Source organism: Mesitornis unicolor, unplaced genomic scaffold (genome assembly GCF_000695765.1).
Source record: "Mesitornis unicolor isolate BGI_N332 unplaced genomic scaffold, ASM69576v1 Scaffold15202, whole genome shotgun sequence".
Taxonomy (NCBI): Eukaryota; Metazoa; Chordata; class Aves; order Mesitornithiformes; family Mesitornithidae; genus Mesitornis; species Mesitornis unicolor.
The window spans coordinates 1,416-14,022 of record NW_010168621.1 but is presented as its reverse complement, the minus strand read 5'-3'; the positions used below and the strand labels follow the sequence as shown (position 1 = coordinate 14,022).

The 12,607-nt window shown below is 42.7% G+C and overlaps 1 protein-coding gene across 2 annotated transcripts; it reads left to right on the top strand.

Annotated features, from left to right (window-relative positions):
• The first annotated feature begins 4,760 nt into the window (after nucleotides 1–4,760).
• Nucleotides 4,761–11,948, top strand: RNF185 (ring finger protein 185). 2 transcript variants are annotated; one of them, XM_010179085.1, is made up of 6 exons: nucleotides 4,761–4,997; nucleotides 6,325–6,343; nucleotides 6,978–7,090; nucleotides 7,601–7,655; nucleotides 9,642–9,759; nucleotides 11,265–11,554. In XM_010179085.1, the coding sequence occupies exons 1-6, from the start codon at nucleotides 4,816–4,818 to the stop codon at nucleotides 11,360–11,362; spliced, it is 585 nt and encodes a 194-aa protein (XP_010177387.1). In that variant the 5' UTR covers nucleotides 4,761–4,815; the 3' UTR covers nucleotides 11,363–11,554. The 2 variants fall into 2 exon arrangements, with proteins under 2 accessions (XP_010177387.1, XP_010177388.1); XM_010179086.1 differs by lacking the exons at nucleotides 6,978–7,090; nucleotides 7,601–7,655 and having other exon boundaries at nucleotides 4,816–4,997; nucleotides 11,265–11,948.
• The last annotated feature ends 659 nt before the right edge of the window (nucleotides 11,949–12,607 follow it).

Below are 12,607 nucleotides of genomic sequence, written 5' to 3'. Positions count from 1 at the left end.
CGTGTGCGCCGCCCTTGCTGCGGCCCGGAGTTCGCCGCCGCGGCGTGCAGGGCCCAGCGCTGCCTGCCACGGGTTTGCTTCGAAATCCCCGGTTTTAGCGGCCTGCTGGTGCCTGGCCCCCGCACCCAGCGGCAGAGCTGGAGCCCTCGGCGAGGAGAAGCGCAGCTTCGCCTTAGATAAATGTCTGGCTCTAGGTATGGTCACAAAGCGTCAGCTTCTGGTATATGCCTTTTTAATTTTTTTTTCTGTTGGGAATTGCTTATTCTTAAACCACCTCGTAACTATCTTGTTTTATTTTATTGGTACGTTTTGATGCTAACGTGGTTAGCCGGCTTAAGGGCATTTAATGTTTAATGTGCAACTCCAAGCCAGGAGAATGCTCAGGCAGTATTACCCAACTGGTTATATCAGTTTGCCTTTTTTTTTTTTCCTTTGGACTTGATGAGATAAAGACTTGATTTGTCTAAAGATTTGAGCAACGTTTTCTTGGAGTCTGTATTATACTTTTATGGAATGGTTAAAAAGAAGAATTACTTTAATCCCTTGCTTTTTTGGTAGTTTGTAACAACGTCTGGCATTTGTGAGGTACAGCGAACCCTCAGAGTGGCCAGGACAGCCTTGCAGCAGGGCTCCTGTCCTGGAAGCAGCAACTGTAACACAGACGTAGATTGCAGAATCCCAATTAAGGAAATGAGGCCAAGCAAGGGCACTTTGGTCCGCAAGGCAAACGGCTGGTTTGACAAGAACAAGTGGTCACACAGACTTGTATGTTGGGACCACTTTCTGGTGATACTAAAAAGCAGGTACAGGTTGCTGTATGGGTGACAGGAAGTGAAAAGATGAACCTCCAGAAATGTTTCTGAGTAAATGTAATGTGAGATGTTTGGGAGACACTTAAAAAAAAGAAGATAAATGTGTTATGAACAGCAGGACTTCAGTCACATATATGCTAAGAATATCTAAAAGTGCCTGTCAAGAAGTAAACGTACTTTCTTCATGGCACTGTCGACAATAATCAGTTAAGGTTCCCTGTTTGTTGTGCCTGAAGTCCTGGCAGTTGTCATAGGTTTAGAATCAGGTTTTTGTTAGACTTATGAGTGGACATATTTATAGAAACTCCGAGAAAGGTTTTGAGATTTAGTTTGAATTTGTAATGTTAACATTCTTTTATAGAATCTGTCATATGTGTCCAAAAATGACATTGTCACTGCAGCGATAAGAAAAACAACCTGAGGAGTTTTCCAAGTGTTTATCTTGTATGTTCAGAGTCAGGTCAGTGTACTTTGGCAACTGCGGTCACTTTTCATTTGCTGAGTTCAGAAACGTGATCTTTGACGGTAGCCGTTGGGCTCGTGTTTTCCTGGTATGCAGTTCCTCCCCCTAGATTTATAGATCTAGGTTTTAAAGTATTTGAGTAAAACGTATTTCTTGTTGCCTGTTAGAGAGGTTTATACACAGTACCTATACACAGTGCATAGAATGTACCAGTTTCCTGCTCCTACTTCTTTCATGGACCTCCTGTGCTCTTGTCATGAAACTTCCAGGTCCCACTGTGCCTCTCAGAGGTGCGGTTTCACCGACTCTTTCAGCCATGCTTATCCTTTACACAGCTCAGTAGGATTTGTGCTGGATCCCTAAACGTGGATCTTCACTTCCGTGTCTTCTTCACGCTCCACCGGACTTTTTTATGTAGGAAGACTACTTGAAAATGGCTTCTTTGTTTCGTAACTGTTAATCTGTTGCCTATCTTGATTGCTGGATGTAGTAAATTGTCAGAGATTCAGTCATTTCCAGAACAACCTGTTGGGATACCATAGGGGTCATGATTTAGAGGAAATAAACAGCTAATATAGAGGGCTTTTAAATAACAAAGATACTGTTTTCCTGTAAATATCTGGAGAGCAAAGAAGCAAGCAAGAAAAAGATAAAATCTTGGGATGCTCCAGTGAGATCACAGCTGATTTTCGTATCCTTTCACTTGTTTGCTGCTCAGTATGTGTCTAGGGTTGGTTTGGAGACCTAATCTAAAGGACAGGGGCTTAGCAGACCTGGACTGGCATCTCTAAATTCCGTTTACTTAACCCCAGAAGCTGTGTTGTAGACCACTGTACTCACCCGCGTCCTTCTGAGCTCCAAATCAAAACAGAAAGGGATTGGTTTGGCCTGGTGTGGTGTTTGGGTTTGGGAGCAATTTGTTGGTCTGTTTGATTTTGTTTGTTTGTTTTTAGTTTGTGGTTTGTTGGGTTTTTTCCCTTAAAGTTTTCGCTCAGAGTTTAAGTAGTTCAAGTGACATTTCAACAATTTTGATCTTGTTCTGCAAGCAGAACAAGTTCAATTTGCAGTTGAACTTCTCCTACAGGCTTCTCAGGCTGTGTCCACAAGTGACACGATAGAGGATTACCAGCTGTAACTCCAGGCGTTGTTTCACGTTTGCTCCTTTGTATACGTGCAGTTGATCTGCAGAAGAACAGACCCCAGCAGCACTTACTACAGACCTAGTTACGTTAAGCAGTGTGCCACAGACGAGAGCAAATGTTTGAGAAGGCTTTTCAGAATAAGACTGATTACTTGTAGTGTTGTGGTTTTGGTATTTTAAATTGGTTATATCCTGATAGGTCGTCAGGCCTAAGCAGCCTATGGAGAAATAATTAGGAGAGGATCCCAGTACAGACTAAGGAATTACCCCCTCTAGGAGAGTAGGTTCAGTGCCTGTTGCGTTACATCATCCTGATCTTCCTTCTGTCTCGGCCATCCTTATTTCATTACTGATACGTCTGTGGATTTCGCTGTCATCCTTCATAACTTAATGGTTTCTTTGTTTTTGATAGTTACTAAAAACTACAGGTTTTTTAAATAGGTGTTTGTGAAGATACAGATTTCATCTTTCTGAGAAGTCTCCAGATCCGTGATGTTAAATATATGGAACATAATTTGGAAAAAAGGACCTTTTTTCCCACATGGGTTTTAGGGACACAGAAATTAATTTGCTTGCCTCTTCTGCATGTTTCTCTTGTGCTGTATGCCAAGATATGAGCACCAGACATTTCTTGTGCCCATTCCATAAAGTGACGCTAATGTTTATTACAATGTGTTGAACTCCTTAGTTTTTAAGGCGGTTTTCTTGACTTTGCTATTAATTCCCAGCAAATATATATAGGTCCAAGTTGGTAAGTTTTCAGGCATTAAAGCATTGAGCAAGATAGGCTGAGGATTGTGGTAGTAAGGATGTGTGAGAAATCCAAGTGTGTAGCGTGTAGTTTGTGGGCTGGCAGCATTTCCATCTGCCTTGAACTAACGTGGATGTTAATTTTGTACAGTGGGCTGTGTTGCTGCCGAGTGTAAATGAAGTCATGGTGTGAAATGCTAAGAGTCAGCAGAGCTGAAAGCAATGCATGTTCAAGTACAGCATCTGTGAATACAAAGCTGCCCTTCTGGGACGCTGTGCAAAATGATGCAACTGAGTGAAAAAGCTCTGCGAAAATAGATTTCACTTGCTGTAACTGAGTGGCCTTGCTGCAGGACCTTCGTGAGGTTTGAGTAGGATGCTTTCCTGACCGTGCAGTGGGCTTGTATTGTATGAAAAAGCTGTTGACAATAACAGCTAGGGCTACTGAGGTTTTATTTTGCTGCCCTGCACCTGTGCTTCAGCACTGCTACAAAGAGGGAACACTAAGGAAAGCCTTTAATGCTTGTGGGGTAAGTTAGCAAATTAATTAACTTCTGAAACATTCAGGCTGCTCTGTTAAAATGCTTGACTGTTTGTACACTCGCAAAACATTCAGATAATCACCTGTTTCTTTCTCACAGCCTTATCTAAGGATTCATATCCTGCAGCAGCAACAGGATGTCGGAGTTTCATGAAAAGCACAGTGGAATATTTTAAATGTTTTTGTTTTGACGAATTACTTTCTGTAACTGCTGAAACTCTCTTGGTTCTTGTACTTAAAAATCTTGTACTGGTAAAAATGTTTGTTTCTGGAAATGTAAAGGCTTTGTGCCGAGTTTCAAAGTTTTAGGTACTGTGGAATTTGCACATCAAGGAATTAGACTGTAGAGGTTGTTGCTACTGAAATAAAATAAATTATGTTCTTTAATAAAATTATGTTAATGAGAGGTGAAAGCATGTAAGTAAAATGAAAGCACAGTAAAGTAAAAGTTTTGGTACTTCATTACTACTGGATTAGCACTGTTTAATAGTTTGAAAGTACTAGAAGTGTTTGATAGTTGTATCAGCACAGCGCTGTGATAGCAGCAATACACTGCTGATGAGACAAGTCAAGTCCTGAGCCACCTTTGCTTGCTGTTATTATCATTAATATTCCAAACTAATGAACGTTCAACTTAAAACCGTGTGTTAAGTCAGTCTGTCCAAACTGTGGATTGCTTCATGATTAAATCCTGTTTCAGGCTGCATTCACTCTTCTGACTTGCACTCAGTTTTTGAAGAGCGTGTGTGACCAGGTGAGCTCATTCTCCGTACAGCAAATGGCATTTGTGAGAAAATACGATGATTTTGTTTTGGCTGTGGATCTCAGCTGCTTATCAGTAACTTAAGTACAGGTCACATATCAGCCAGGTCATACTACAGGACTTTAAAGTAGCTTAGCTTCTAAAAAAAGATCCCTCTTGGCTAAGTTAAACTAAAACCATCAACAATAGGATTCAGTGCTTCTTAGAGAAATCACTGCCAGTTTGGAACAGGACGAGGATGCCATGTTACAATGCCAAGAAGTTGTTTGTTGTTTTCCCTTTTTCTCACTGCTAGGATTCCAGCAGGACGATTTTCTTGACCTCGTGTCTGGGTAGCTCTCGAGGATGGCCAGCAAAGGACCCACGACTTCTGCATCAACAAAGAACTCCAGTACGGGAGGGACCAGTGGCAGCAGCAGCAGTAACGGTACTGGGGACAATACCAATCAGGACAACACTTTTGAATGTAACATCTGTTTAGACACTGCCAAGGATGCAGTTATCAGCCTGTGTGGACACCTCTTCTGGTGAGTACTCGCGCCCCCTGCATTCCCCCGACAAACCAGAGCACCACATCTCTCTCTGATCACATGAAAGGCAATGATTTTTATAATTCTAGATGTCAAATAAAATGTCTTGTATAAAATAAATAAGGACCACGGTTTTGGTTTAGGAGCAGTTTGATTTTTTGCTCCTCAACTGTTTTTCTTTGCTTATGTTCCAAGGAGTGGGTTTCTTGCATCTTGCACCTCCTAAACTTCTGAATTATTTTATAAAAGCAAACACAGAAGCAGCCTCATCAATTCTTCGATCTGGCTTGGGAATGTATTGCACAAATACAATGAACACGCAGCATTTCTTATTTGAGAAACTTGGTCTAGAACACAGTCTTCCTTGAATGTTGAGAAGCTATTAAGGATTGGCGTGGCCAAATGTTTGGGTTTTTTTCTGGTTTATTTTACACACTAGGCTAAATTATGCTCTTTATCAAAGAGAGGCCTAAAAGAGCATTTATTTTCTGTGTAAATGTATGTAACATCTGAAAATCCAGGTTTTCATTCTAGGAGGAGATGGAAAATCACTTGCTGATAGCATGTTAAGGTAAAATTAGGTTAAATTATTGCACTAAAGGATTTGGAGGAATGGAACCTTAAAAATAGCATGCATCTTGTCTGAATAGTGTCGGGGCCTCTTTGAAAGCAGATGGCTGCTTAGGAGATCTGTCTCATGGCTTACTTGTTTTCTTTGACCTTTTTTACGTTGCCACATTTATTTCTTTTTAAGAGTGGTTCTGTGTAATGGGAATTTCTCTGCCCTGAGCAGCTGGGTCTGCTCTCAGTACCTGACCCTGCCCTGAGCGTCATGTTGGACTAGAAGCCACCTGAAGTACTATCCAGCCAGAATTATTCTGTGGCTCTGAATGTGGCTGATGTTTTAACCAAATGTCCCTTCCATGACTTCTTTTAAGATCCCAAAGTCTCGTTACTGACATGTCCCTCGTTTGCGTCATAGCTCAGGAATATCTTTTCATGGTATCAGAAGAGAAAATCTGTGCAGTAAACACTAAGATTAATTAAGCTTCTGCTTGGGCTTTTGGTATGGATGAGGACCTGGGAATCAAAGGTGATATGCAGAGAACCACATTACAACTTAAGTTGCATAACCCAAAAAGACCTCAATTAAAATAATTTTAATGGGAGGCTATGGAACTGGCCCAGCTGGATTCCAGCATTCTGTTGCCTCCAAGCTGTCCGTGGTACGCTCAGACATTTGTTGGATTGAGTTGTCAGTAACTAATTCTGTTTTCCCCTCTTTTTCTGCTCTGTGAACAAATTGTCCTGGGAATGCTCGCAGTTGGCCTTGTTTACACCAGGTAAGCCAGGTTTCTTTTTACTTTGTCTTTCATCAGCTCCTGTTACTCAATAAAGCCTTTGGTTCTCTGGAGTATGCCCCTCTTTTCAAGTGTGCTTCTCTCCAGGGCAGTCACAACCTGCTAATGCAACTTCATGTGCCCCACCTTGCAATTTGCTCTTTCAGCAGAAAGAAAACTTAGATTCTGTTCCACTTGCTTCCCACTTTTGAGTCTCTTTAAACGCCGAGTAGTCACTGTTTTGGTAGGAGGATCACTGCAGGCAGTTTGCAGGCTTACGTGCTGAGTGTCATTCTGATGGCATAGGTAGTGTTTTACATTGTGGTACCGTTTTAGAAAAGATTGCTGAAAGAAGGGTAGCTGCACTAGCCCTTGGCCTATGCAGGACTGTTGGTACTGTTTATTTCTTCGTGTTTTACTCCAGTGCTGTTCTGAATGTGTACACATCAGGAAGCGGATTGTGCCAGAACGGCCAAAATGCCAACTCCACTTTGGAGGGTGCTTGGCACTTATTAGGATGTTTTGCTCCGTGGCTTTCTGAGAAGTCACTAAAGTCTCTCTTCAGCTGCAAATGAGGTTTGCATGTTGTTGTTTTCATGGTGTTTTACTGGTTTTTTTATAATTTCCTTTCTTTTAGTGGCTAGAGACTAGGCCAAACAGACAAGTGTGTCCTGTGTGCAAAGCAGGAATCAGTCGAGATAAAGTTATTCCTTTGTATGGAAGAGGTAGCACTGGGCAACAGGACCCCAGGTAAGAAACCTAAACACAACTATTTCTGTGTGAAAACTAAAGATGAAACTTTGTTTGAAGGGCTTAAGATGAAACTGTCAAAGTCCTGGATTCACAGGACAAAAGACAGATAGAACTGACATTTCTGCTACGTATTTCTGGCTTTTTCAGGGCCCAGGTTTGCACACCTTGTTTCTTGTTCAAGTGGCAGTTTATTTTAATTTTATTTGGGAGTTAGTTATCAGTTACAAGTGGCAGGTTGCAACGAATGTTATCTGATTGGAGAAGCTTATATCAAATGCTCGTGTCTTCAGTTTCTAGCCTTTGCAACAGGACTTTGTTATTCAGAAGTGCAGTATCTTAGTTCAGTGATGTGATGCTGAAGGTTCATAAGCCGGGTGGTCTGCTCACACACTGCCTCCGGCCCTGCTGCACCATGGCCCTGTGTTTGTTCTGTCTTATTAGCCAGGCTATTGCACATACTGTTGTCATGTATCCTTGCACTTGAGCTCATTTCACAACTTCCTGCAGAGAGAAAACTCCGCCACGACCCCAAGGACAACGACCTGAACCAGAGAACAGAGGGGTAAGTGAAGAAACAAGCTTGAGCAGATGAGTTGTTTTTATTGATGGTGGTATTTGTTCACCCTGGAGAATGTAACGCATGCATGAGATCCTGTGTGAGGATCCTATAGCTTACATGTCTTGCTCATCCCCAGCAGGGTGTTTGTGAGTAGCTGACGGCTGTGGTGTGGCAGAAAACTGCATCCCTACAGTACTCTTTAGCGCTCCAAAGAGTGGGCTAACTTGAATTGTGCTTCATGAAAACAGCCCTGTGTGCCATCACTGGAAATGCTTTTCATGCTTGATTGTTCTCCATGTGTAAATACAAGGAACACTTTGCTTTGAAAATTCTTTATGGAAGTATATTTCTGTCAAACTCTGTATCTGTCATGGAAATACATAATCCATGTGGGAACTTTTTTGGCACTGTCACCTGCTTCTAGCACTTCTATGGGATGTACTGTACTATTTCACTGTACTATGGCATTACAAGCAAAAGAATGTAGGTATCTGTTGGGCACAAGCTAATTGGAAGAGGGATCTGTGGTTTTGTTGAGGAGATTACATAAAGTGAATGTAAACAGCAGCTGGCATAGGTTGAACAGATGTGGGAGTAGCCAACAGAACAGACCACAGTGATCTTTGGCACGATGGCAGTGACTGTGACCTGATGAAACAATTGCACGTTTCCATGTAACGCAGCCCGGGGTCCTCAGAGAGCATTTGTGTACCTCGTGCTTCAAGCAAACAACTCTGCTGCATGTGATTAAGGAACATTTCTGTATTGAATGCATTGGGAGCTCAGTTGGTCTCTCTTCCTAGGGAGTTGCCTTCTTATTGAATCAGCTGCTATACCTTGTTTGAACCTTTTAGCAGGTGCTGCCATAAGTCAGGGGAATCTGGTATGAGTACACAGCAGCAGTGATGCTGCCCTCCTGTTTCCTACAAGCGCAGGACCTGCCATGGGGAGCGCTTTGCTGTCCCTGACAGTTAATGGCAGAATGCTTGAGGACAGTCAAAAGACTTAACTCCTCAATTCAAAGATCAACCCAGAAATGTCTGGCTCCTATTACAGGAGTGAAATCACCTTTGTCCTCCCACTGTTCAGAGGCGATAGACCAGAGGGGTTTTCAGAACTGTTATCGCTGTTAATTCTGAGACAAGAGCATGGTTTGCTGGATCACAGAACACGGTGACTGTGAGCTCTCCACAGCTTTTGAACATGACACAACTCCTCAGATTCATATGCAGTTGGTTCTCAAATAGTACACTGCTTTTATGCTGTAGGATTCATCTTGATTCAGAAGACTTCTCTTTTGACTTGATGTGGTATTTTAGTCTGGATCCCATAGGGATCCCATTGTAACTCTTCCTTTTTTCCTCCTTTCCTTATGTCTTCCATTCCTGCCCCAGATGCCTTTATCTGACACCTTAATTAGAGCCCCCCTGGTAATTTATTTCTTTTGGTACTGTTCTCTGTAATGCTCTATGCATCTCACTGGCAATTTGTCATGTTACTGAATGTTTAAATGATGTATATGCATAGTGAAAATCAATGCAGATTAATCTTTACAATGCCTTTCTTATAGTGATAGGGCTAATAAGTGTTAATACAGAGTTATTAATACGTTGATAATATATTTTAAATAGAATTGGTAATGTTGATTTTGATATATTGTCAGATACAGACTACTTTAAGTTGAGAAATGTTAAGAGAGAAACTTTCATTAATTTGTGGCCTTCAAGCAAGAACTGTGGCTCCTGGTTTTCATTTTCTCAAACTTCTGGGTTGCTCTGGCAGGTTTAGTACTATGTGAAACATTTTAAAAGCAGAACTAAGGAGGTGTTTAACGATAATTTGGCAGACTGTAAGTTGCCAGACACCGCGATACTCCTTCAGCTGTGGGAAAGCCAGTGAGAGGGCATCTCTGCACTTCTGCAAGATAATCAGAAATAGGATTTAAATTATCCTTACCATTTTCCTCTTCTGTTGCTTTGTTCTCTGCAGGGATTCCAGGGCTTTGGGTTTGGCGATGGTGGCTTCCAAATGTCATTTGGAATTGGGGCGTTTCCCTTTGGTATATTTGCAACAGCGTTCAACATAAATGACGGGCGGCCTCCTCCAGGTACCGTGCATCCCATCCTCTCTTGAGAGTCCTGTCACAAACAGAGGTTTCACAAACTCCCTTGTAACTTTTAAACAAATAGCCTGCTAAATGGCAAAACTTTCTGAACAGCAGAGTAAATCACTGTTGTAAATAGAAACAAAATGAGGAAAAACACCCAGCAGAGAACATAATCGGTGACTACAAGTTTGGTACGAGTGCTTTTACAAGAAACATGTTTGTCACTTCCACATGGTTTGCTGAAGGCCCTCCTGGGAGGATAGTGGCACTGGACAGTTCTCTTTAATTCAGATGTCTCCTCTGGTATTCCAGCAGACTCCTGAAAACTGAGACAAATTGAACTAGAGTTTCTAATAAGAACAAGGAGTCGGTAGGGGTGTATGAAGGAGACCCGTATTTTGAAAACAGCAGGACAGGACCGTTTCCTGAAAGATGAGGAGAAATTTAAACTGGTGCTCTGTACCACAAAATGACGACAGCAAAGATTGTTCCTTTTTCAGAAATTTAGCTTTGAGACAATCATCTATATTCTACAAGAAGTAACTTTCTGGTGAAATTACTTCACTGTTTTTAATTAAGAAAAAACTGTTGGGTTACTCCAAGTAGTGGCCTTGCCATCCAAAAATGAAGTAATTCCCAGAAAACCTCCTCCCCGTCTGCACTGGAGTCAAACCGAGTCTATCTGTTTTGAACAAGAAAACCTACTGCCCAGGATTTTCTGGACGTCCTCTGTGAAAGGTGGTGCCTGGCAAACCTACTTCACCGTGCCATACGGCATAGGAATTATGAGAAACAGAGACGTGTTCTCCGTGTCACAGCTGTGTTGCCGAGGACGTGTGCTGTCCTTGGGTCAAATTAACTTGCCTATTAACTGTACTTTAATGTCCACTGAAAATTTGTGTGGAGGTGTGACTGAGCTAAGGAGTATGTAAATATGCTGCCGTAACAGCTGTAATTGAAGCAACCTCTTTATCTGCTTTTCATCTGTAGGTTCAATACAGCAGTGGCAGAAAGGCACGGCTTGAGCTTTAGAGCTCATGTGCTTTTCATTAGTTCTCTTGTTCAAGGCTGCACACGCAGCTTTGGTCGTTCTCCTATTTCCTTATGCAGTGATTTTTTACGTTGATGGAGAGGAGAGTTCAGGTGGAGGTGGTAAAGGTCCTTGGGATGGAAGCAGTGAACTTAGCTCAGCAGTGAGCAGTGAAGTGAGCAGTGAACTTGGCCCAGCACTGCCCCAGAAGCAGTCTGGGCAGACCTGCCTGTACGCTAGCGCTGGGAGCTGCTGTTAGTCATGAGCAGGTTTACCAAGAGGCCTGCTTCAAGGAGCTGATCTTCCAGTATGGCTGGCCAGTCTGAGGGTAGGAAATAGCAACAGTTTCTCACCAAGTAGATTCCTTGCATATCTTTCAATTTATGAATGTACTCTGTTCACAATATATGTGATTCTGGAGAAGAGGAAGAAGCTGAACTGTTGTGGTTTTTGTTTTTCTTTACTTGTTTTCCAGCTGTTCCAGGGACTCCTCAGTACGTGGATGAGCAGTTCCTATCCCGCCTCTTCCTGTTTGTGGCTCTGGTGATAATGTTCTGGCTGTTGATTGCATAAATCTTTTCCATTATTCTGTATATTCATGGCCAAAAAGGCCACTGAAACAGTTAAAAACTGCATCCCTATCCCATTTTAAACCTCTTGGTGTCTGGTTCCGTAGCTAACTATGGGCTTCAGGAATTGGTGGTGCCACAGCACAGTAAGGAATCTCACCATTGCACCACAGTTGAAAATTAAACAGTGGTTAAAGAGCATATTTCAGCTCAGCTGTCTTGTATAGCAGGTTCCTGCCACAAACCACGGGCCTAGCTTTGGGCTGCGCTCCTAAAAGGAGCGCTGCTTTGAAATCCTGTGCCAATTGGTGACACCAGGTTTATGTGAAAGACAGTTGCCCCAAGGTAGACAGGGCAGGTAAAGAAACTCCTGCAGTGTGATCAGTATCTCATGCTTGGCAACCACGATGGATCTACCGGAGCTGCGGCTGTCATTTCCTCGCATCAACATCCGACTTCCTTCAGGAGATCATCTGCAGCACTGCTGAGACTCTTTGGGCACAGCACGTGATGCAAATGGAACCAGGTTTGGAGACTGGTTTCTTTTCTTCGTGTGATTTCCCAGCGTGTTGGAAAACCCCTCCTGAAGCAGTTGTAGTCACTGTTAGAAGAAGGGGTACAAATTTATGCTGCAGTTTTTTAAAGCCTGAATTTGCTGGAGCCAGACACTGGAAGATTCTCTCATCATGGAGCTGGGTGGGGCTACTGAACAGTAAGACGGAGATGTCCGCCTCGCCCAGCCCAGTTCCTCACTGACAAACAGTGTTGTCTTCCTCGGTTCTGCGCAGCAGCCCGTGGCTGCACTCACGGATAATCCCCTCGCAACCCCGTCACTGTAGCTACATTTATTCTTCCTAAGGCTTTGAGACTTTCTGCACACGGTCCTGTACTCCAAATAAAATCCTATTACAGATCTGAGATCAGCTTGTTTGGGGAGAGGAACACAAGGCATCTTTACCTGAGTTTTGAGGTTAAACTTGTCATACTGTAAAATTATACAGGAGGAAAAATGAGATCCTGCCTTTGCTAACACATGCCACAGTGGGGAACGTTTGGCAGAGCTTCTCTCCACAGGTGCATACAGCTACTCCGTGCCACAGCAGAATGGCTTTAGTGCAAGAGTCTCTGCGGTATCTACCAAAGATATTCACTTGAAGTGCTGGAGGAGACCACAACCATTTATGTGCCAAGAGGAAGATGTTTCAGAAGGTGAGCACTCTGTAGCCATTTTGGAATCCTGTTGAGTATA

What these genes read in the sequence shown, in the direction of transcription:
- RNF185 (XM_010179085.1), top strand. Translation starts at nt 4,816, where the DNA reads ATGGCCAGCAAAGGACCCACGACTTCTGCATCAACAAAGAACTCCAGT. An exon ending in CTGAACCAGAGAACAGAGGG is followed by an intron (nt 7,656 to 9,641) that starts GTAAGTGAAGAA and finishes TGTTCTCTGCAG; the next exon opens with GGATTCCAGGGCTTTGGGTT. An exon ending in TGACGGGCGGCCTCCTCCAG is followed by an intron (nt 9,760 to 11,264) that starts GTACCGTGCATC and finishes CTTGTTTTCCAG; the next exon opens with CTGTTCCAGGGACTCCTCAG.